Genomic DNA, 24,913 nt, shown 5'->3' with positions numbered 1-24,913 from the left:
TAGTAACTCAGAACAATTTTTATTTCATGTGATATTTGAAATTTTATAAAGTATTTATGCTTAAAAGAGCTCCTAACTAGGCCTATGAAAAATATATAGTATTAAATATAAGAATATTTGCCCAGTAGAGCCTGATACCTAGAGCAGTGGTTTTCATCCCACAGAAATCCCAGCCCTGCTGGTTTCCTAACCTCCCAGGTAGTTAATAGCATTCACCTGGCGTCTCGGGTGTAAAATAGTCCCTGTTAGATGCTAGAATGAGAACCAGCAGGGCCCTGGATCCTGAGGTCCAGGATTGAGGACCACCGCTGTACAGAACATCTCTGCGAGGCTTCACAGCACGTGTCTTTCATGAATAGTCCTCGGGACCTATACAGCCCTGCTGGTTTTCTTTCTAAACATCTGACAGGGACTGTTTTATGCCCAGTATGCCAGATGAATGCAATTATTTAGCAGCACACCTGGGTCCGGCAGACCAGAAGTGTTATGAGGACACGGTCTACATATTGTAAATCCTCCAATGTACAATATACAAGAATTAAAATATATTAAAGATATAAATCACCCAAAATAAAGGACATATTCTTTATAACCGCAGTTTTAAATTCTGATTCACCAGATTTATTTAAATATTTAAAAGTACTGATGTAGAGCATCTACGCTATGAGTTGCCATTACAAAGCTATTTAGGGCGGCTGTGGCTCAGAGGGTAGAGCAGGTTGTCCACCAATCAAGGTCGGTGGTTCGATCCCTGGCTGCTCCGGGTCACATGTTGATGTGTCCTTGAGCAAACCCCAAATTGCTCCTGAAGGCATAGCCATCGGTATGTGAATGAGTATTTAGATTAGATCCTGATGGGTAAAGGTGGCACCTTAGCAGCCTCTGCCATCAGTGTGTGAATGCTGGCATGTAGTGTAAAGCGCTTTGAGTGGTCGGAAGACTAGAAAAGCGCTATATAAATGCAAGTCCATTTACCATTTTATTCCCCCCGAAAACCGACCCCCGATTGTGCCTCGTTGCTAAAACTAAAACTAAATGACCTGACATAAGCAGGACACACTGTAATAGCACAAAACGCTGCCTTGGCACTGTTTAAATGTCCCAAGCTTTTCCACTCTTACACAAATGTTTGCATTCCTACTCTACCCTGAGGGACCCTCCAGTCATCCCTGCTCTCCCATTGGCCTGGGCTCATTATGCAAATGAGGTGATGAAAGGGGGGCGTGGCCTGCCTGCTCTTTAAGAGTACGAGCTGACGTCACGGTCAGAGTGGCAGCAGAGGCGCTTTAAAAAATGAAAAGACATAAAGCATAAGAAAAAAAAAAATAAAAATAAGGGGCTGATTCCAAAAACAAGGGAAGAGGAGAGAGAGTATAGGGAGGGAGAACCAGGAGGAGGAGTAGTGGGGATAGTGAGGAAGAGGAGGGGAGACACACTGTGTGCAGTTGACTACACAGAGAGAGAGAGAGAGAGAGCGAGAGAGAGAGAGAGAGAGAGCAGCTCGCCGGCCCCATTGAGGAAAGATGGCTACAGTCACTGCAAACGGAGTGCAGCAAGAGAATGGATTCAGCACCACGAACAGCGCCGGCAGGATGAACGGGCTCACCATCGGCCAGAACACCATCCCAATGAAGGACCACGACGCCATCAAGCTTTTCATCGGGCAGATTCCCAGAAACCTGGAGGAAAAGGACCTGAAACCGCTGTTTGAGGAATTCGGAAAGATATACGAACTCACTGTACTGAAAGACAGGTTCACGGGAATGCATAAAGGTTGGTTTTCTTTTTTATGCTTTATACTTTTGTGTCCCTTTAAGATAGAAAGAGATGGAGAGGAATCAAAGAGCGTCCTGATTCAGAGGGCAGAGGAGGAAAAGTGTGTTAATTTTCCAGATGTTTCGGGACAGAGTGAGAGCATCACACACACACACATGCATACATACACGCCTACACAAATATGTGAGGTGTGAGAGGGAGAACACGTGGAGCTCAGGGTTAATTGTTAGTGAGTCCAGCAGCATCACCATCACCATCCATCCACGTGAATACTACACAGCTGAAAAAACGCCTTTGTGTGTTTACATTGACTCTCATGTGCTGTTTAAAAGGGGGGCGGGACAGCAGGCAAAAGAAGAAGCTCCGTGTTATTATTCATACAGCTGCAAAAAAAATTAATCTTCACAACTAAAAAAAAAAAAAAACTGTTCTGCATCACAGAGTCCATTTGCAGCACAGAGAGAAAGAAATAAACAAAATGCTTTCAGGAGGAGAGCGGAAAGTGCAAACCATTATCAGGCAATCAGCATCCGTGATTAAGGTGGTGCTGGCATGCTGCTTTGACCTTTCAGAGGGCTATAATATGTATGTAAGCCTGCTCTTCTTCTTCTTCGGACGTCATTAGAGGGTGGAAAATACTATTTACATGGCAGCTGTGTATTGTGCTGCTGCTGCTGCTCCGTGGGCGGGTTTGCAGTCAGGAAGTACAAAAGCAGGATAATAGTAGAGGCTGAGATCCAGCATGCATCGTGTCCTCTCTCTCTCTCTCTCTCTCTCTCGCTTGTTCTGTTCTGTTCTGTTCTGTTCTGTTCTGTTCTGTTCTGTTCTCACCACCCTGCACTCACTGTCCAACACGATCAGTATTCACTTAGTAATTAGTCAGAGATCGATCACTTCTAATGATAGTTATAATGGTGCTGCTTGGCACAAATAAAAGTCCCAAAAATTCAAAGTCTGGTTTTAAACACAACTTATTGCACTTATCTTATTATATTTGAACATTTTAATGTACAACCAAATATAATATGAATTTAATGTACTTATAATATATACATTATTGAAAAGGCAGTGGCTTTATTCCTATTTGCATTTAGATTTTTAATTTTTTTATTACAAATCTTGAATTGCACCTTCCACTAGTGTTTAATCTCATTCTATCGTGGCTAAGGGAAATCTAAAAATGTAATAATAAAAGTTAGTATTATTACTATTATTATTATAATTCCTGGCTTTTAAAACCTTTATTTGCTAGTGTTTTTCATTTTATCATTTAATTTCTTCATTTTATTATTTCATTTATTAATAAAGCCAAAATAAGGTCACACTTCCAGCACTATCCGTGTCATCACACATAAGCCGGCTGTCCTACCTAGTTTATTATCAGCTTGTGTTATTATGCCACTGCTGTTTGTGATTGATAGTATTTTTGTTAATTATGCTGCAATTTTAGATGGAATTTTAAATCACACACACATTGAATTCACAATCTGTAAAAAATAAATAAATAATCTATTCATTAGAAGGCAGGCAAATTATGTATGATATGTTAGTCAGTGGCTACAGTTCATGATCTTATTGATCAGCGCAAGTCAAAGCGCTCTTGTGGGGGGAAAGAAATGAGTGTGGGCTCAGCGTTGCTTTCTTGTGTGTGTGCAAACCCTGAAGGTCTCCGTGCACCACCTGTTCCTCCAGCACAGCATCAGCATCGCCGGTTGCTGAAACCTGCTCCTCCTCTTTCCGGTGCTCCTCTTTGGAGCCCCAATGATCGATTAAAACAATATTTCTGATGTTGTTTACGCCTGTCCTCGACTATCCCTGAATGTCAACACTCTGGAGGATGGTTGCCTCGGGACGGATAATCCTGTTCCAAAGCCAGACTGTGTGCCCGTTCAAATCTTCTTCCGCCAAGGCCACTCTGATGTATGCGTTATGCCCACTTCATCCCGCGTGACATTCAAAGTCACTTTGGGAGCACAAGCGTGCACTTTTAATAAGATTTCACCAATGCATTATATGGATGAGTTTTTCTTATTGGCCACTCACCTAAACCGTGTTCATGCCTCACGCTGCGTCGATGTGTGATACCTGTAGACCGAAGCAAGAAAGTACTAGAGTAAGAAAATGGGATTAGTGTCGTTAACAAAACAGAAGTATAGTGTATCATTTGCTGTGTCACTCAAGGAGAGCACTTTAAAGCACTGAATGGATGCCCATCCTGAATCAGAGAAAAGCTTTTGTAGAGGAATTGAATGTAGAATTAATTACTTTGACTGTACTGTGAAAGTACTTTGGTTTCTTTAAACTGAATTCTGTTGCAAACAACACACCAAGGTCAGTACATCAGTCTTATACTGTATATCAGTAGACTTCTAACTTATACATTATGTGATTTAATTTGACAAGCAATCTCATCTCAAGGTTTACTGGCTATTTTCCGCAGCTTTAACCGTATTACACAGACTTCATCAATGTGAAATTTAATTGCTTCAGAAATAATGTATATTAAAGTACCAAGTTGTACATAACTCCTCTTTTAAAAAAAGCCTGTGAACAAAATGTAATAATAAAAAATAATAATACAAGAAAGCTGGTTCTTGCTTTACTGTTAAACATTTTCCTCCTCATTTACCGGCTGAAATCAATAAGGATATAAAACCCAAACTTGACAGTGAAGTTTATAGTTGTGTAAAAGTTTTATATTAAATAGTATACGGTAGAGCACAACTTGTTACAATTCCAGACAAAGTTGGTGACCAGGCAGCGACCTCCGCGTCTGAAAAGTGAAGCCAATGTGAAAGTGCCTTAAACTTGCATTCTTTCTAACAGCCAGCAGGGGGCGACGCCTTTGGTTGCAAAAAGAAGTCTGATTGTGTAGAAGTCTATGAGAAAATGACCCTACTACTCACTTGATTTATTACCTCAGTAAACATTGTAAACATGAGTTTATGGTCTCAATCGATAGTTTCAAGTCTTCTTCAATACAGCATGATGTTCATTTAGTAAATTATGTCCCCATGTAGAATCAAATAGACCATAAAGCAGGGTAGTTTTAGGGCGTTCTCCGGTCTGGGAGTTGTCAGTGTTTTCGTCTTAGAACTTTAACCCTTTCACAGTGTGTTTTCAATTCATGAAAGTTAATTCTAACCTTTCTGGTTGCCTAAAAACGTCTTATTCAGCATTCTTAGCTCCACCCTCTCGTGTCACTTCTGATTCCAAAAAACAAGATGACGACGGCCAAAATGCCAAACTCGAGGATTCAAAACAGCAGTCCACAAACCAATGGGTGACGTCACGGTGACTATATCCACTTCTTATATACAGTCTATGTTAGCGACTAGCTGCTTAACGTATCAGAGCATCCATACATTTCCCTAAAGAGATAGTGGAGACTAAAAGCAGAGCTAAAGGGAGAGTAAATATTGGACTTACATTCATCAGGTGGTCAGAAACGCCAGAAACATAACGTGTAAATAAACAACGGTTTGTTTTTGCTGCTGCCAAGGGCCAAATAAAATAGTTAAAGCAGGTTTAAAGAAGATCTCTAAAGAGTGAAATGATTTTCAGTTTGCTGGCGGTTCATCATATTTATACGGTAAAACATCCTATTAGTTCAAAACGCGATTGAAAAAAACACACCTAGTATAAGTATTAGCATTAGGCTGAAATTGAATGATACATTGGACTATAGTTTTACAGTTGAAGACGTTATGTGACTCATCCAAGAAGTTTCATTATTTCTACTGGTTGGTGGGGAGTTCTTGACATTTCAACCTCTCTGGGTTGTTCACATCATGATGTCATATGAGGGTAGATACCTGTAGATGTTTGGGTCACATGTCAGGTTACTGTCTGCCACCCAGTAGAAATCCTTAGGATGGGTGTTGAGAAACATCTTCACAACTTCACACACTCTTCAGTCCAGTGAATAATTTAATTTCAAGCCGATGTTGTACTACTTCGATGAATATACAGACAAGTGTTGTACACATAGCTGTGTAACAACCATCAAGAATAGAGTAGTATAGGGCTTGAGTTATTTCCTCCACCTCTATACAATAAGGTTTTGCAATAATCTTATACAGTATGTATTGCATAGTGGTTTAAAAAGTTTGTGTTCTGTTTGGTTCACAAAAATGCATAATATGCCAATGGATATTGGCTAGCTATTATGCCAAAGGCCCGGGAGGCTCCCAATGTTATTATAGTGTCACAAATTCAATCCACATTTTTTTATCATAAACAGTAACACAAACATTTTGTCACAGCAGAGCGACAGAAGAGTGGGGGAGGATATAATCAGCTTGGCACCACGAACCCTAAAAACATAAAGTTCATAAAGATTTAGTGCAGTGCCATGAATTTAGTTTGACTACTACTTTGAAATCCCTCTTTGAGCTCAGTTCGTGGTTGAGGGAGATTTGATTTGTTTCGGATAGATGATATATATGGCTGTTGGCATCAGTTAGTAAACCGTACCTAATGGATGATTTGCAGCACTACCTTTTTTATCGCAGCCCGAGTCCTGTGACACAGAACTGCACCATAATTATGGATTTAAGGGCAGATCAAAACATGTCATGTTTGCTCATGACTAATTCATGCGGATTGTAATGCATCAGTCTGAACAGATGTTTTGTGCTTTGTGAATTCTTACTTTGGGCATTTCGGGTTTCTCCAGGGACTTGTCTGAATATCTGGAGAATTTTGTGTTTTATATTTTCCTGTACACTTCAGTGGATTAGTGTAGCTGATGTCTATTCAGAAAGCGTTTTTTCTCATCCGTTTCTTTTAACAGATGATTATATCCTAGCCTCGTAGTTGTTAGACACTGTTGCCTTTAATGTTGATAGTTTGTGTGTCGTCAGGGAGCCTTATGCAGCGCGTGGGATGACTTGACACTATTGGCGGGCACGGCGCTCGTCGGTGCGCCGTGCAGCCAGGTCGTGCTGTTTAACATCCATCATTTCGCTGAGCACTACATTATCATAATACTTAGTGTCAGTGCCAGAACGCATGCATTGTTCAGACACGCTGAATGTTGGTGGGGGGCAAATCTTTTGCTTGAGTAGCGTTATCTATCAATCCGTCTCCGGCGCTGAGAGGAGGGACTCGGAGCTGCACCACACAGCCAGGAGGAAGAGATACAAAGAGATGTTAAATATCCTCATCCATTCTCCTCTCCTCGGTAGGTCCATGCAGTGTAATTGGCTATAAATAGCCTGCCAAATTGACATAAAAAACCCTCTCAGGCAGTGAGATGTCAAAAGTAAACCACAGTAGGGCACTAATATCTAATTGCAAATGAGTCATAGGATGTAACAACAAATCCTTGAAAGTGACTTTTCAATTCGTAGACACTTTTGTGGTTTTCTAAGAAATTCAATTCTGTTGCTTGAAAAAAAAAAATAATGTTTTGCGACTTTTAGTCACGGCTACTCTGAGTTACAGATCCATGCTTGTATTGGCTTTTATCTACAGTGTTGTAGAGGAAGTGTTGGACAGTGATTGACACTTTGTGGACGTTGAGTGACAGGTGTAGCGTAAGTCTACAGATGACCTCTTTGATCATTAGAAAGGGGGCCGCGTGTGAACCAGACAGCTAACCGCTCCGAATGTAGATGGACTGAAAGATGCTCAGCAGGTAATAGCGTGCTTAACACAGAAAACATGAAGCGCTTGATGAATCCTCTCATCGTATTTGTCTCAGTGCCCATGAGAGGGTCAGGCTGTCACACTCAGCAGCATCCAGTTGTTTTACATACTCTTTTGTGCCCACATCTTTTTTGGAAATTAATTTGCATTCTTTTTCCCACTTTAATGAACATTCTTGGATCAGACACGTGCGTGGAGACTGGAGGAGAGCAAATTGCTCATGATTCATGAATTCGCTGCTAATGAATTGAAATTTTATACAAATTTGTTCTGGAGTTATTTCAATTACAGGTACCTGATGCCTTAAAAAAAGCACAATTTACTCTTAATGCCTGGATGCATGCAATTTCCATTTTAAAACAAACTGTTAGAAGAAGCGTTACAAAGGGAGGGAGGTGGGGGGGGTTCTTTAAGTAATTACCCGAAACGTGTCTCGCAAACGCAAAGACACATTTCCTGCTTTCTCTTTGAACTAGTTTACAGGGTTTACTTTTTCATTTGCCTTCAACATAATTTGCTGAACTTTTGTCCTTCTCTGAAATTATAGTGCGGTAAATTGTCTTTGATTACCAAAGTATTATTTTCACCCCACTTAACCTGCTCATCACAGGAAGCCACCAGTCCTTCTGTTGAACCACCAGCAGAATCACGTTCTCCTACTCTTCTTCTTCTTTCCATTTAATAAATGCAACTGCTTTCTCCTGCAGTCTATGGTTAATTCAAACTTTAATTCACAATGGAAGCTTTAAATGTTATTTGAGTTATTTGCTGAAAATTAATACGGTATCTTAAAGGAACAGTGTGTAACATTTAGGGGGATCTATTAGCTAGGGATCTATTAACCCCTGTCACTCCACTAAGCCGCCGTTTTTGCCTTTAATGGATAGAGACAGTGACAGTCATGAAAGGGGCAGAGAGAGAGACAGAGAGAGGGGATGACATGCAGCAAAGGACCGCGGGTCAGATTTAAACCCTGGGCCATTGCGATAAGGACTCAGCATTGGCTTGGTACATGGGGCGCCTGCTCTACCAGGTGAGCTACCACGGCGCCTCACCTCGGTTGGTTTTGAGGAGCTGCAGCATTTATTTCTGCACAAACTGGAACTTCCAGTGAACATTCACTTGATATTCTCAAAGCTAAACTAACTCTGTCTTCTGCTCCACTAACTCACCTTTTTCGCTCACATCACACACACATTTGCCGCCACTCTCTCTCTCTTGCTTCACCATTCACTTCCCACGTACACACACACACTCTACCCACTGACTCTGCTATTCTCCAAATTACCTACGCTATACTCTTACAACTGGCTCAAGATGGGGCCATTCGTGTTTACACGTTGGACACTGTAGTTCTCCTACACGTTCGGCACACGAGAGAAGTTTAAATTGGTTGCAATCTGCAACCTCACCACTAGATGCCGCCAGATCCTACACACTGCACCTTTAAGCACTAGTACCATAACAGAAATGAGAAACATTGAAGCATTAAAGGACCAAACTAGTATTTTTTCACATTTTATCCTTATAACTACAAATAATCTGCACTTTAAATTATTGCTAAATAATTACAAGATTTAAAAGACTCAAAAGTTATCAAAGTTATGTAATACATCACAGCAAACATGTCAAAGTTGTTTTGTCGTAATGTTGTGCTGACAGTCTAAATCACTTGCTGCTACATTACCACAGACCAATGAAAGTGGCATGTTTTTGAAAGCTCCATTTGTATGATTGCACCAAGAGGACAACAATGTGGGATAACCTGCAAGTGCGAATGTAATCCCATGCCAATTAGTCAATTTAACATTTTAAGCTGACAGCCCTAACCTGCTACCAGCTGCTACGTCCTTGTTACCTCCCCTCAAACCGTATCATGGTGCCTCTCCTCATGTTCTCCGAGCTGAATGCTCATCTGTTCCACAACTGGCTTTCTCAGTCACTGAGTCCTTTGGGCTTAAGATGTCCCCTGAGCCAGCATTGTTGGATATGAAGCTTTCCTAAAGTCCCGCCGGTTTTCCACCACCGCGAGGGAGCCGAGGCAGCCACGCAGCTGGCCTGGATATTAAAGGCTACACTGCACAAAAAGTCCAGTTTAACAAATCATTTGAACTAATAGTATCACATGCTTTTTTTTTCTTGAGGCAACTAGACACATCTGTAGTGGCGAGAGATCGCTTCACTTGTTTCAGATGGAGTTTCACTTGCTTTAAGCATAGAAACTCAACACTAGTCCAGTTTTTGGACCTGAAATATTCACATCATTAAATCAAGCACCACTACAAAGATTATCCATTACAATGAAGTATGGAATATAAGTAAAAGTCCACAAGGATCTGAAATAAAATGTTCTTAAATAGTAGTATATTATTTATTATAGAATTACTGATGCATTAACATGTAAGTCCTAATGTTATAGTTGGTTAGGAGAAGTGGATTTGAATTACTTCATAAACTGATGGGTATGTCATGCAACATATTTTATAAACTGATTTTTTTTTGCATGTCAAATCTTAATCTGAAATAACTAGTAACTACAGTTGTAAAATAAATGTAGTGAAGTCGAAGTGTAAAGTAGCTTAAAATGGAGAAAAAATAACTACAGCCACCTAAAAATTGTACTTAAGTAAATGTACATTTTACTTGTGTTAATGTACTTAGTTAAAAAGTGAAAAGATAAATAATAAAAATATTTTGTTAAATTAAATTTTTTATTTTTTTTATAAATTATGTTTTTCATTCTTGCACCCCAAAGTGGGATTGTTTCAAAGTTTATGTTTCATTGGACCAAAGCTACTTTCCTGTAAGGACAATGATCAAATAATACAAAAAAAAACTTTACTGCTAAACTTTGTTGAGAAAAACTTTACCAGAGTTTATATGCCAAATTGTGGTAGGGCAAATTTTATGTGATGAAATCTTCTCAAGGTGTTTACAAAATTTCTTGGCAATATGCAGCAAAGCGGCACGGTGAACAATACCCTCAAAAAAGGTTAGGAGAAGCGTGTCAGCAACAGCCTACGATTCCCATAAGCCTTTGCTAGGACATGCCACCCCGGGGAGGCCTCGGCTCATGTCCCACAGTTTTGTAATGTCACAAAGGATGAAGAGTGTTCCCCCAGGCTCCCAAACTTTTCTGCTTTGCTGTGTGGCGTGCTGTTTCATCAGTGTCGTTTAGGTGATTTTTCCTCCTGAGTAACTGCCTAGTTGTGGAGGTGGGTGAAGGTTGTCGTGAAAGGGAGCTCTCTTGGCCGGGCGCCAGAGTGTGTTGCTGGGTTTTAGGGGCGATGGGTGCTATGTGCTGCATGCCGGGTATCATCTGTATGTGTGAGTGTGTGTGTGTGTGTCTCGTTCCTCCCATGGGAATCCTTGGCAGCAGGTGTGACATGCAGTAATGGGAAATTATGCTGCACAGTGCAAAACCTCTTCTGAACGGGGTCACCCACTGTCAGCTCTGCCAAGCGCGTAACAGAGCAACCAGTCACCCTTTAATGAAGGCTGTCACATTTTTGTTAGGGACTTATTTATCGATGCATATTCATTCTGTTTTCCTGGATTTTCCAACTTAAAGAAAAGTCTCCAGAGATTTGCGGGGGTACAGTTTCAGCTCATCACCAGAGGATTTTAATTACTTGGCAGCTAAAAAAAGATGTTTGACTTTTTCCTCCTGCGCCCGGCTCAATAACTATGAAAGTGATCATTCATCAGAAAGCACTATGCATATTTTGTACTAATGAAAAGAAAGCAATAACACCCTATCTGGGGTGACTAAGCATTTTCCATCATCACTCACAATTTAGACTTAACCTCCAGCAACACCTGTTTTTACACTTGTATGTTGAATATTTTTGTCGTTTCATTTTGCAAAAATACAAACAATATAGCAAACATGTTATTCTCAAACAGTGAACATATGCATGAGTTCAGTAAATCTAATCTGAAGGGGTCGTCATATTTTGAAACGTGTAAAATTTTAATCTTATTTCTCAACCAGCCTGTTATTTTCTCCGAGGCTACAGAGCTATTAACTTCAGAGAGCCACATTCCAATTGTCAGCGCAGTATATGAATTCCATTTTAATATAATTCATGTTTTTGGCAATAGCTTGTAAAACTCCAGTAAGTCTTATATTATGGCTTGCGTAGATTGAAATTACTCCAGTGAAGTCACAAATCTCTGGGTCCATTTGGAAGTTTGCTATGTGGTTTTTGGAAGTCGACTGTAGGGATGCTTAATCTCTGAACAAACATCAATGGAGAGGTGTTAGGCTGGCTTTACACGGTGCATTTAGAAATGGACTTTCATGGTAGAGCTATCCAATGAAAATCAAGATCTGTGTTTGACTGTTTTGTGCAATCTAAATGGACTTACGTAAAGATGATGGAGAAAGTTAGAGTTTATCTTTGTTTAATCTGTTTTGCTCTTAGCTTTTACAATCAGTATTTTTTGTATTTTAGACATTGTAATTTGTTGCGTACTTTATGCTGAAATCCCTAGATCATCATAATGACATGGATATGAGTTTTGGATTTCACGTTTTGTGGTCTACTATAAAGTTCTTAAAGCTAGGGTTGGTAATCTTCAAAAACATCTGTTGTTATATTTGTTGAAATTCTCTTTACATGTGACAGCAATCAATAAATCAAATGCTCTGACAAAAAAAGAAAAAATCTGTTATCTGTGGCTGTTGCAGGACTGTAATAAACCCGTCCAATCAAACAATAGACATGTTTGTTGTTTACATTCATGATGATAATTTTGAGGGAGTGGCTTTGGAGGGAGGCTTTAACCGACGGGCTCAGTGTTGCTGAATTGGCGACTTTCTCGCTAGATTTAGCGACTTTTGGAGCTAATGCTTCTAGCTACTTTCATCTGAAAAGAGTTGGCAACACTGGGCTCGGTTTTTCGGCTGGATAATTTTTAAATTCTAGTGCAGTATTTCACAAACTTTTTTTCTGGGGACCCACTTTTTAAAAAAGACAAACCATCATGACACAACATAACAGACAAATTTGTGCATAGATAAATGTTCCTGACCATTTTACAGCCATTTCCGCATCACCTTATCCACTTATCTTGAATAGGTAAACAAGCTATTTTGAAGAGATATACGTTTGATAAATTACAACTTCGTTTCATGCATGTTATTGAAAACATTATACACTTTAAATACTTTATAAATGCGACCAAATACATGCATTTAGGTAGCGTTAATAGCCTCTTGTTTTTTTTTTCTTTCATCAGTAAAACAAACAGCATGTATAGCCTTTCATATTAGATTCAATATTATAAGTAGGCCACAATTATCAGAATAATATGAACGTTCAGGCTCCCTCATGTGGCTCAAAGTACTAAAATAAATGTTAAATATAAGACTACGGAAGTAATTCTGCAAATGTATTTGGTGACCCAAAAAAAAATCTCCTGTGACCCACCTGTGGGCCCCGAACCAGTCTTTGGGAATGACTGATCTAGCGTACTCTTGCTAGTTTCTCAAGATAACCAACCCGAGCTTTAAGATTATACTATACTATACATGTAGTCTTTCTTTAAACATAGCCATTAATTCACGGTAACACTTTTTCTTCTGTTTTTTTTTAATAACTGGTGATTTCTTGTGGAATAATCTCTCTTCTTTCTCCTCCCTGATTGTCTAGGATGTGCCTTTCTAACATACTGTGCCAGAGAGTCAGCACTGAAGGCCCAGAGCGCCCTCCATGAACAGAAGACTCTGCCAGGGGTAAGTGCCCCCGATCTGCCCTCTGTCATAGGCTAAAGCCCCTGGGCCAGCCGGCCTGGCATGGGAACCTACATTAACATAGGGATTATATCACACACGCACCCGCACATACATGCACACGCCAAGGCACATGGGGACACAGTATACGTTAAGACACACACACACACACACACACACACACACACACACATACACACACACACACACACACACACACACACACACACACACACACACACACACACACCGATATGGAAACAGATGGAAAGAGTCACTCATACTTTCTCAGCCTCTTTTTCTTGCTCGCCGTCACACACATTCTTTCTTGCTCCCCCGCCTACACACACATGCACACACACCAGCAGACATACTAAAAGAGTGTGAGTGGCCTATCTCACCTTGCAGTGTCTTATTACACTAATCACCCCGGCGGAGATATTTGATAAGCGCTCCTTCATAACAGCCTGTGCCGTCCTTCCCCTGTCCTCTCACAATATGGCTGCCGCAGACACTAATTGCCTTGAGGAATCCCACTCTCATTATCACATATAATCAAACAGTAAGTATAAACAATAATTTTTACCATGTATATCACCATCTGGTGTTTTTGTTTTAATTCTCTCCCGTTTTTAAATTTTTTTTTTAAAGATTATTTTTCCCCGTATTCCGTCGGTTGCCTTTGGCGGGCAGGTAACTTTTTCAATTAAAATAATGGCCTCTTCAAACGACACAGGTAAAACGTACCCAGTAGTGGGCTCTTAAGCCCACCCAGGAGGAGACCCTCAATCTGGGATCAGCGTGAGCTCGTTGTGTCTATCTGTACTCGATGTGCGTGAGGGGGATTCGACTCTCACGTCAGGGGAATTATCGAGGTGTGATTGAATTACGCCCGCGGGTCCCTAAGAACGAGAAACTGCTCTAGTGCCCAGGCTCCTCGCTGCCCACTCCATCCCCCATCTCCTTTCACCATGAACCAAGACACCCTCCCAAGTTGGGGCTTTAATCAGAGCCTCAGGATATCCGTCTTAATCTCTGGGGAGGGTACAGAGAGACAGAAGAAGATAGGAAGGAAGAGACAGGAAGTAGGAGAGGAAGAATAGTAGGGACAGGGATTGGTTTGAAAAGAGGGGGGCAGAGGTGACTGATGGACTGTGGAGGGGGGGCTTTATATTGTTCCTCACTGTTGGGTTAATCAGCTGTTTGCACTTCACTGCATTTCAGAGGTACTTCGCTGAATGTTAGGCACATAGGTACACCGCGGCGAAAGAGTCCCCGGGAGACCGGGCTCCCTGGCTCGTTGCTGCCTTCCGCAGCTTCGTAATGAGACGATTGTCGTGATGGTCCTGGATAGGTGCTCCCGTCTTTATTGCCCTCACGGAGGGAGATTCTTGTTTGTCTTCCATCTAGAAAGAGGTTAATGGCATGTTCTGTGGGGTTTGGGTAAACATTTCCCCTGTACAGCTCACAGCGAGGGGTCAGTCCTGCAATCTGGGGCTGAGCACAGCCTGCATACAGAGGGCTAATAAAGATGTTCTGTCTTTCTGTGTGTGTGTGCGGGGCAGTGTGTGGGTGTTGATGCGTGTATGAGACAGACACAGAGAGAAAACGAGGAGAGTTGGAGGGAGACAGAGACAGATAAAAACCGAGAGAGGTGACACTTCTGGACAAGCCTCATTGTCATTGTCATGGCCTGATGCTCTGTCGTATAATGCTGCCCTTTCAGTGGCTCCTCCACACAGCGTTGCAGACATCACTGTGCAGTCCGACTATGGCGCTGTGACTGTCAGGCTACCTACATGCAAATATTGTTCCAATGAGACATCTGCCATTAAAAAAATATCTTCCTTTAAAAGTCGTTCTCTCACAATAAAATGTTGGGTGAACAAAATAATACAGACATGCCTAGAAATGTATTTGACGCAGGTAAATCACATTTGCAATAGCAGCTGCACAGTTAAGTCATGTGAGGTTAAAAATGCAAATTGAAGTAGCTTTAAAGGAGCTCTGACAGCCCTCAGCCTATTTCATCATGTTTATCCAGCATGAAGTCCCTGTATGGCTTCCCCACTTACTTAGACCTATAGTCAATGTACTTTCCTGCAAAGCTCTGGAGCAAAGAAAATGCTGGATTTCACTTATTTAACTCCCACGTTTGATCCAGACGATAATATTTTGCAAAGGTTTCTTCAAATAGAGCCTACAGATGTGGCTGTTACGGAAAAAAATCAAGAGGATGGGGAAAGGGAGTTGAGAATTTGACGAACCGTTGTCTCGGTGACCATTCGGTTTTGGTCTGCGACAGACAAAGCCAGAGCATTTTGAACATGGCCTGACTCACTCTCCTTCTGACATCTGTCAAAAGGAAAGTAGTTTCTACTGGGCAGAGTGCAGAGGTGATAAGAGCTTCCCGGACAGTTCTTGTCCCATGTCTCCATTTTTGTTGCCTGTCTGCTAAAGTAGGTTCTGCTGAAGCTTGGTTAGCGGAGACAGAGAGAGAACAGACCAAGTTAGAGCTAAGGTCGGTTGTCCTGAGAAACTAGCAAGAGTTTAAAAATGATCCAACCGAAAAGTCGAGCGCAGTGTTGCCAACTATTTTCCGATGAAAGTAGCTAGCAGCACTAGCTCCGAAAGTCCTAAATCTAGCGAGAAAGTCACCAAGTTGGCAACACTGACAGCCCGTCCTCCAAAGCCACTCCCCCGCTATTATCATTATGACAGTAATAAACAACATGGTTATTGTTAGTACTCACAGCTGTCTAGCTAACAGCTTGTGGAACACTGGTGACGCGCAATGACTGCATGGGCAGAATGGGTGCAGGCCAACCCTGTCTCCTACAAAATTACAACAAAACTACATTGTTAGGTTTAGTAAAAAAAATCCTACTTTGCCTTAAAATCAGGGCTTGAAATAGGCCGGTACCAGTACTGAGACCGGCAATTCTAATTTTTGTCCACGAGTACCCTTACTTTTTATTGCGAGTCTAGGTGTGCGTCCCTGCACACCCACGTAACTGTGTCTCTGTGTAAACACATTAAACACACGCAACTTAATGTTGAGAAAACAGTGCTGAAAATGTCTTTGGTATTCCTTCTCATGATATAATTTAATCTGTAGGTCAACAAATATCATATTTCAGGTTGGTTTTATTGTAGCATATATGCAATATTATATTTGTGTACAATTTTATTTATAGCTATATAAAAAGTTTTTATTAACCAAATATACATTTGTGTACAAACTGTGGAAATGTATGTCGTGTGTAGACCTAAAATACATTTGAAATTGTATATATTACCAAGATATACATATAAATATATCCAAGACACATGCAATGATCATGTCATGCAACTGCTGAATTTGGGTACTGGCACCTTTTTCGGTCCATTTCAGGCACTGCTTAAAATTACTGTTTGTTTCGTCATTAAGCTACGGACGAAAATCTAAATAAGTGAACGTTGACTTTAAGTCTCACATGGGACACAAAAGAGAGATCTCCTGGGTGAAAGTCCTATGTTTGTTTGACCCATCCACCACTCCGATTATCCTCAGACTATCATGACAAACGTATTTGTAATACGTCAAAAACAAATGTATTTCACGACATAATATGTTTCCTTCGAAATATAATTCACAATTCAATTTTTAAAAATTATAATCTATTATTAAAAAAGTTTAGTGCTAAATTTAAGCAACAAATTCTTACTCTAAAAATGAAAAGTTCACTTAGTAGAGATTGTCTCTCCAACTGATCCCAGATCATCACAGCTGAAGGAACATGTACATGCGCAGCCTCATAAGTACCTCAGTCCTTCATGTAATACTTCCATTGTTCCAAAGTGTCACTTTTCCCGCAGCGTGGATATTTTCATATTAACACGCTGTGTGCGTTTCACAAAAGGAGGAGACTGAAGGCTTACAGTAGCAGTGTGACAGAGAGGAGGCAGATATATCTGCTTGTGTGGTCTCAGCAGGAAGCTCAGACTCTTACATCATCTCCAGACTGGCTGTGAATCTTACATTTTTTTCCATAATTCACATTCCTTTATTTACTAAGTCTGCGCGTACCGCATTCGCCTTGCCACCAGAGAATCTGGCTCTGTGTTGTGGCTGAGGCGAGCAGTGTTTACATTGTTTGATTAATTGCATGTAAAGAGCGTAATGAGCTCTTGATGTCCCGTGCACCCGATCCCGCTGCTACGGTTTGTACAGTAAATGTAATCAGAGATTCAGCCTCTTGCCCTTGGTGAGCTCTGGTGCTGTTGTGTTTACGTGCGCATTCAGCATATCCCCCCGATGTAGGGCAGCGTGGCACCGCATGTGGACAGGTTAGGTCATGCCTGTGAATGATTTCTCCCCGGATCTGATTAATTCCTAGGACGTTCACATACTGAGTTGCGCCAAAGAGTAGTTTATGAACATTTTCTTTCTAACATCAAGACAATTTGTGTAGATCCAGGTAAGTCGTTCTGTCTATAAACTTTATGGCAATTTTTTTGCAACACCATCTGGCAATAAAAACAGCACAAATGTATAAATAATATTTGCACCAAAATGTCTTTTACGACTGTTTGCCAAGTAGCCTCCCAGCATGCTGCTATTGGAGCCGCGAACCTTCAAATGAATCCTGTTCTCTCCTTTCAGGGCCACGCCGCTTTCTCCTCTCAGGCCAATTAGCTCCTGGTGTTCGCATGTAACAAGCATGCTAATTGGGTGCTACTGAAGCCCGAAAGCCAATTAAAATTTTCTAGGAAAAAAAGATCCAGCTTCTCTTTGTCTCTCATTCACTTATGCTCTCTTCCTACCCTCCCCCCAATGCCTTCTCCTGCCTAATCATATTTCTACCGCTTTCATTCCCCCACTCCGTTTTTCCACAATTTCTCTGTGGAAGGTGTTGAGTGCACCCCAACCTTATACTTGTCATTTTAGGTAGAGGTTTCTGTGGAGGGATCCACATTTTTTTTTTTGCTTTCTGAGTACCAGCAGCACCTGACCCCTGTATTGATGACGAGGCAGCCGAGCGCAACAGTGAAGAAGATAGGAGAGAGAAAAAAAAAGTTACAACCCCTACTTTCTGAAGTGTTTCTCTTCAAATTTGAAAGGGTAAGCTTTAAGCTTCCACCAAAGTGAGTAGCGAAATGTTTGGCTTTCTCCCTTTTTTTTTTTCTTCTTCAGTGCATGAAAAGTGCAGAAAATTGACTTCTGTGCGTGTCGCACAAAAATGGGTCAGGGGGAAGATTGTGCAATACCAGTATTATGTGTCAATAAGCACACTGCCATGGACCAGTGCATCCATGTTCTTGACACTCTCTCTCCCCGCATCACACCACAGATGCAGCCACCGTAGACCTGCCATATGTCTCTGTCTGTGTCTCAGTGAGAACAAGCCACCAGCATATTTCCCCCTTGACATTTGTACTCTCTTAAAATCACACATGCCTCAGATATTCAGTGAGTATGAGTGCAAAAAAAAGTTTGATGTGTAAATATTCTCCAAGTTTGTTGCTTTATTTTAGTCTTTATTAAAGCGGATTTTACCTCACGTAAAAGTGACTTCTCTACAGTGACTTCTCAAGGGAATTTATGAGGTGGTAAGATATGCAAACCTACACATGCATATAAATAAACGCAAAAAAAACACACTTTTAAATGCACTAACATGCCTAACACCCTTCCTTTATTCCTATATATCTAAAAAAAGAAAAAGTGCTAATTGATATATTCAGTAGGAAGGGCTTTGTGTGGAGTATTCCAGGTGAGAGCTGTGTGAGTGTGTGTTGCAGCATCAGGGCGTCTTATCAGAGGACACACTGAGCTCCTCTCCAGCGGGTCCACTCCTGGACAGACATGCTGCAGTTTAAACTAATTACTCAGGCCACACAGGGCCTTTACCCATTCTTTTAAGGGACAAATTGCGTTCTGTTGCCGATCAATTTGTCCTTCGTGCCAGATTTGTCAACCTCCAGTGCCCCTGAGCAGTTGCCATTATGAAGCAAAAAAAAATGCTTGGGCACTGGACGTGAGACCTCTGCTAAGGCTCCCGCTGCTCTCCTCATCATCAATTACGTCTATATCATTTTCTTTCTGCTGCCCGCTTTAGAAAAGAAATTAAAAAGGGCCATTGTTTTTCTAATCCCCCTGGGATGAAAGCATTTACTACGCTGCTGCACCGTGCGCGGCCATCCTGCCGATTAGGGAGTGAATGGAATCACAATCGAGGGATGCACTCGGCATTGTCTCCTATTATGTGGCTGGTGGCCCTGAATATTGTGCAAAAATTAATTTCGTTCCATCTGATGGGATTTTCAACCTTGGAGAGTGCGAAATGTTAATCCTGGCAGGCAGGCAGGCGGGTGGACAACGTGGAACGCCTGGCTTTTTTTACTGGCGAATGTGGACAGGGCGAAAAACATAGTTGATTGTGAGAGAGCCCTTAACCAGCCCATAAAGATGGCAGGCCAGAGGCGCCGGACAAATGAGCAGGAGAGATAGTGCTTTATAAAGGCTGCAGGGCAGGAGAGTTTTGGTGTTCAGAGGATGCCAACAACCAGGCCCATTTGTCCTCTTGATCTTGGACTTGTACTGCAATACAGTATAACAGTGAAAAATCCCAGCTCCTCAGTTTATTGAAAGATGGAGTCATGAACAAAGCTAGTCGGAACTTTTCCTTCAAAATGAGATCCAACATTTGTAAAAGTGCATTCTACTCTTGCAAAACACTGCGAAAGCAGAGCATCCATGTGTTTCATTCTATATAGTGTAGGAGGAGACAATTACGCTCTTGTTTCTTTGACTCTTTGATTTGATTTGATATACTCACATCATACAGTAAAATCTAGTGGCAGTCAAAGCAGCTCCAGTAGTAATTCAATACCTAATATAATAACTAATACAATTTTACCAAACCATAGCCTCAACTTTCAGTCATGAGAAAACATCACACCAACAAAACCCCAGTAATGGTCATCCTTACGTAAGTGGTGGAAGGGGTCAAATAGGCAGCATCATGATCCACACTAAAAATGGATAATGTAAATTACAAGGTCATAAAAATACATTACAATAAGGTAGCAGTAGTCTGTATGGGGATTATTTTAGGAAGGAAGCCTAATGGGAATAAGAGAATATGGCGAGTTAGTAAATACATAATTAAATGTCATTACTATATATAGAGGAAATCACAAAGTCAACATACAAAGAAGAACTGATTCCTCATTCTATTAAATTATCATTACATTATTATTATCATTACAATGCTCAGCCTGCTTTAACCTGTAACTTGGAATATTTCTGGTTCAATAATGCCTCTATGATTATTACGCAGGCTACAGGCCGTCTGTCAACACTGGTGAACCGGACTGTAAAGGTTAAAGAGGACCTGTTATGCTTTTGTACTTTTTGTCTTTCCTTTAGTGCGTTACAGTATATAGTTTTTTGTGCATGTAAAAGATCTGCAAAGTTACAAAGTCCAAAGTCCACACCAAAGGGATTTACTATGCCCCACAGAAACACTGCTCCTGAACTGCCTTGATTGAAGTAATGCCTTTTCTTAAAGGTAACCTAGTGATGTCATCACGTAACACATTATGTATAATAGAACGTATGATACACAGACCAATTAGAGAGACCCTCCCATAGGTCAGTTTTTATTCTGTGCTAACAAAATGTCTGAAAGCAACAAGCCGAACTTGTCAAACCACTCCCAATGATTGCTAAAACAAAACAATAGCTCTTTAAGATGAAAGATACAGCAATATGAATCATTGATTGACAAATGAGAAAACCGTTACAGAGCATGATTGCCTGTATTCTAAAATATTGAAAGGTGTACCACAGGTAATGATTTTGGAAAGATTAGCGTCAGCCACACTGGATGGGTTTTGTTTTAATGTGTGTTGAAAGCGTGTAAGCTGAGCAGCTCCTTCACACCCTTCCTCCACGTCGACACATTCACTATCTTTCCCTCTCTGACAGGTGGAGTCAGACTCCGCCATGCATGCTCTCCTGTGCTAATTTATCCACTTCTTTAGCTGTAATGAGGCAGAACTGGTAAATGTGGGGACAGCATTGTTAACATTGCTGCTTCACTGGGGAAGAGGAGAAGGCTGAGAAATATAGCGGAGAGGGATGGAAATGAGGCCCGGGTGCTGTCATACCTCAGAGAATGATGCTTTTAGTCTTTTACTCGGGTCGGATCGCTGTCTCAGTTAGGCTGCACGCTGGAATATGGCATTTCCTAAACCAATTAAACATCAAACTTTCCGCTGCATCAAGATCAGGCTGTCTGGCAATAACAATTGGGAGGAAAAATCAAAAAGGAACCAAAAACGAATACTTGAGGCTGGATCTTTAACTCCAAATCATCAAAAAACTGCTGTGGATTTGGCTAATTAACTTCCCATCTCATTCAATTTGAGAAGATCAAGGTGTAAAATCTACCTTTAAAGTTGTGTGATATTCAAAGGGATGCCTCCATCTAGTTTCAGACAATATGATGTCTCAATAGAAACAGGTGTTGGCACCCCACAATGAGTTGGTAATGAGAAACGGTGTCGAAAACTGAACCATTTCTCGTGTCCTTACTTTTCTTTCCTACCCCCCCCCCCCTGCTAGTTTGTCCCCCTTTCCCTCTCTTTTTCGTCCCTCTCCTGCCTGTCAAGTAAATTAGTAGCCTTTCATTGCAATTCACACCTCACTCTGGCAATCACCGAAGACATCCAGGCAATCTGCATGTATTTGTTCAAAGACGAAACAAGGGCTAAAGACAACATGATGCTGCTGAGTTCAGCAAATCACTCTGGCAGGCCCAGTTATCAAACACCGAAGTTAATCATGTGGACTAGTGTAAACTATGTGCTGATTTGAAAAAGATCTCCACACATAGTGACACAGTGAGAGAGAGAGAGAGAGAGAGAGAGAGAGAGAGAGAGAGAGAGAGAGAGAGAGAGAGAGAGAGAGAGAGAGAGAGAGAGAGAGAGAGAGAGAGAGAGAGAGAGAGGGGACCTTGGAGGCACCTCTTAGGACTGGTGAAAAATATGCGATTGGACATCTGACATATTTAGGAGGGGACAGAAAAATGGGGGATGGGGTGAAACAGGGAAAAGAGAGTAAAAAAAGGAAAGAGATGAATTGATGAGTCATCATGAGAAAGAGAGAGAGAGAGAGAGAGAGAGAGAGAGAGAGAGAGAGAGAGAGAGAGAGAGATGCATTCTTGCATAATTAACACCCGAGCATCACCAGGACAAACTCCTCCATCAGCGTGTCCAAAGGATTAACTACGCCACGCTCCTCTTATCTCCCCCATTTCGTTTAAGAAAGAAAATGACCTTGCGCTTGTTTACATGCTGATTAAAGACAGGAGGGAGAGGAGGAGACAGCGAGAAAGTCAAACTGTAATCAGGAGAGTTTGTTAGGTGAAGTATTTTTGGGTGGTGCGTTCGCAGCAGACAGAGCGAAGCAGCAGCCAGACTGTGTCACAGCAGCAACGCAAAAAAACAACCACCCGATGTAGCAGCAGCTAACGAGCAATGAGTGGGCTGGGACAAAAACAGTGTGTGTGTGTATATATGTGTGTGCGTGTGTGTTTGTGAAGGTGGTGTGTGATAAAAAGTATGTTTGGTGTGTGGGTGGTTCCATTAGTTGGTCTGCCTGTTTTATTGCACTGGGAACAACTGCTGTTTCTGGGCTCCTATGAGTCAGTCTATATACTATACTATCTGTGTGTGCGTGTGTGTGTGTGCGAGTGATGTGCATGTGAGTGCTCTTGTATTTCTTTTCTTATAAGAACCAGTTTGAAATATGGACATTTGAAGTAAGGGGCATTTGGTCAGTCATTTTGGCTTCTTCAAGAGGGCAGTTTATGGTTCTTTGGTTTGGGATTAAGGGAGCTATGTTTGGTATTTTTTTCATAGGCTACTGTCTCTCATTTGTTGGGAAAATCAACATAAAGAACTGAGACTATGATTAAGACTCACAAGTATCTCTATCTTAAAGGATAACTAATGTATTTTTCAAACTGACCCTATTTTACCATGTTTTTGTGTCTAATAGGGACAACAATTTTTGAAATTGGTCCAGTATTGAGGGATAATGTTGTAACCGGTAGCCGCTAAACAGGCTGTGAGGGCAGTGAGCGGCGTCAATGTAACGTTCAGTCCACTAAAAGTGCTTGTTTTTGCCACTGACAGGCTCAGATTGTTATTATGTGTGTGATAACATTATTGAAAGGACCCTACAGAGAAATACAACTTTTTCCTACCTTTTGCTCGATCCGGTCTGTTTGTTATTGTGTCCAGCTCAAGGATAAGTCTTGTTGTGAAAACTGAATGCCCATATACTCATACTATTCAGCCATGACATTGTAAATATTTTAGATAACACTAAGCTAAACTTTCTGTACTCCAACACAACAAACTCTGCCCGGCTGGTACTCGCATTTCCACCATCGATGTATTTCACTATTCCACCGTTGTCTTCCGGCAACACTTCACCTCGCCAGATTTCAGAACGAGACTTCTCCTTGAGCGAAACTCCTACCATGATGTCAGACACTTATAATAACAATCAGAGCCTTTCATGACAAAAACATTCACTTTTAGTGGACTTAAATGACGGTGCCAGCTTGCCCCACTAGCACCATATTGCAGCCCATGAACGGTTGGCGGCTGCTGCGCTCTCCCTCAATACTGGACCAGTTTCAGAAACGGTTGTCCCTATTAGTCAGTTAGACACACAAATATGGGAAAATTGGATCCTTTAAGCCAGGGTATTGCTGTGTTTATATCCTGTAACCCCTCCTGCTTTTTGTTTTTTTCCTTTTTTCCTTTTCCCTCAAAAGTTTCCTCAAAACTTTTGCTTTACCTCAGAGGATAACAGTGTTTTATCATTTAGTACTGGAATAGCTGCTCCTCTTTTTGCCATAAAACCCACTAAATCTCAGCCAGTGAGAATGCAGCATAGGGGGATTAGAGGATGTCAGTATTTTTGGCAATTATCAATCATGAACGATTAATTGATGTTAACAACTGCATGTAGCAGCATTAAAATGAGAATCTGGAAGGATAAAAAGGTTATGCTGGGTTAGGACTTCATTTTATAGTTTAGATCAGACTTCCTCTTAATCAAGAAAGGGTCATGGTTAATGTGCAGTAATCATAGGTAAATTTAATGGATCTGTTCACATTTTTTCTGTCTGTCTTAAAACAGTAGTCGTGTGCCCGTAGAGAGTATATGAACATTGAAACAGGTTTTGCTTGCTGTAATCTTTCCTCCTGTTCATACTGGTCTCGAGGTGATCCTTTCCTAAGTACAAGTGGGTAGCTTCCAAAGTCTTTTTTGTAAGAAATTCCCTCTTTGTGTTACCATTTTCTTCACCACAGCTCTGCAAAGTAACACTGCAAATAGGGGATTTTGTACTCAACAGACTGACTTTGGAAGATACGCACTTTTAACTCAGACCTCTGAAGTCTCACATTAACTTCAGCTGAACTTTGGAAAGTATTTTCAACACAGAACAAGAATGGATTTGGATCTGAATTTTCTCTCTCATCCATTCCCATTGGAAAATTGTTTCAATGTACATTAAGGGAATGTCAGTAAGATAGAGAGAAAATGTGACCTTATCTTTAATGTCCTCAGATGTATAGTAAGATAATCTAAATATTCTTTGCAGTCTTTCTTTCTCTCTCTCATTGCTTAGCCCTTTGTGCTGCCATGCCTCCTTTCCTCGTGTCAGTACAGTATTGGTC

The 24,913-nt window shown here is 41.1% G+C and overlaps 1 protein-coding gene across 19 annotated transcripts in view; it reads left to right on the top strand.

Moving 5' to 3' along the window:
• Positions 1–817: 817 nt before the first annotated feature.
• Positions 818–24,913, top strand: part of celf6 (CUGBP Elav-like family member 6) — a 162,665-nt gene continuing 138,569 nt past the window's right edge. For 8 of the 19 annotated variants that reach the window (XR_012590264.1, XM_074610550.1, XM_074610512.1 and 5 more), the window contains exons 1-2: positions 819–1,773; positions 13,086–13,168. Coding sequence is in view for 18 of the 19 variants with exons in the window: in XM_074610550.1 (XP_074466651.1) it covers positions 1,524–1,773; positions 13,086–13,168 (333 nt within the window). In the remaining variant the exon portion in view is untranslated. Of the gene's footprint in view, positions 1,774–13,085; positions 13,169–24,913 lie in introns of all 19 variants that reach the window. The other 11 variants (XM_074610628.1, XM_074610603.1, XM_074610500.1 and 8 more) reach the window with 7 other exon arrangements.

The sequence above is a fragment of the Sebastes fasciatus genome, chromosome 2, assembly GCF_043250625.1.
Source record: "Sebastes fasciatus isolate fSebFas1 chromosome 2, fSebFas1.pri, whole genome shotgun sequence".
Taxonomy (NCBI): domain Eukaryota; kingdom Metazoa; phylum Chordata; class Actinopteri; order Perciformes; family Sebastidae; genus Sebastes; species Sebastes fasciatus.
This window is presented reverse-complemented; position numbering and strand designations above follow the sequence as displayed.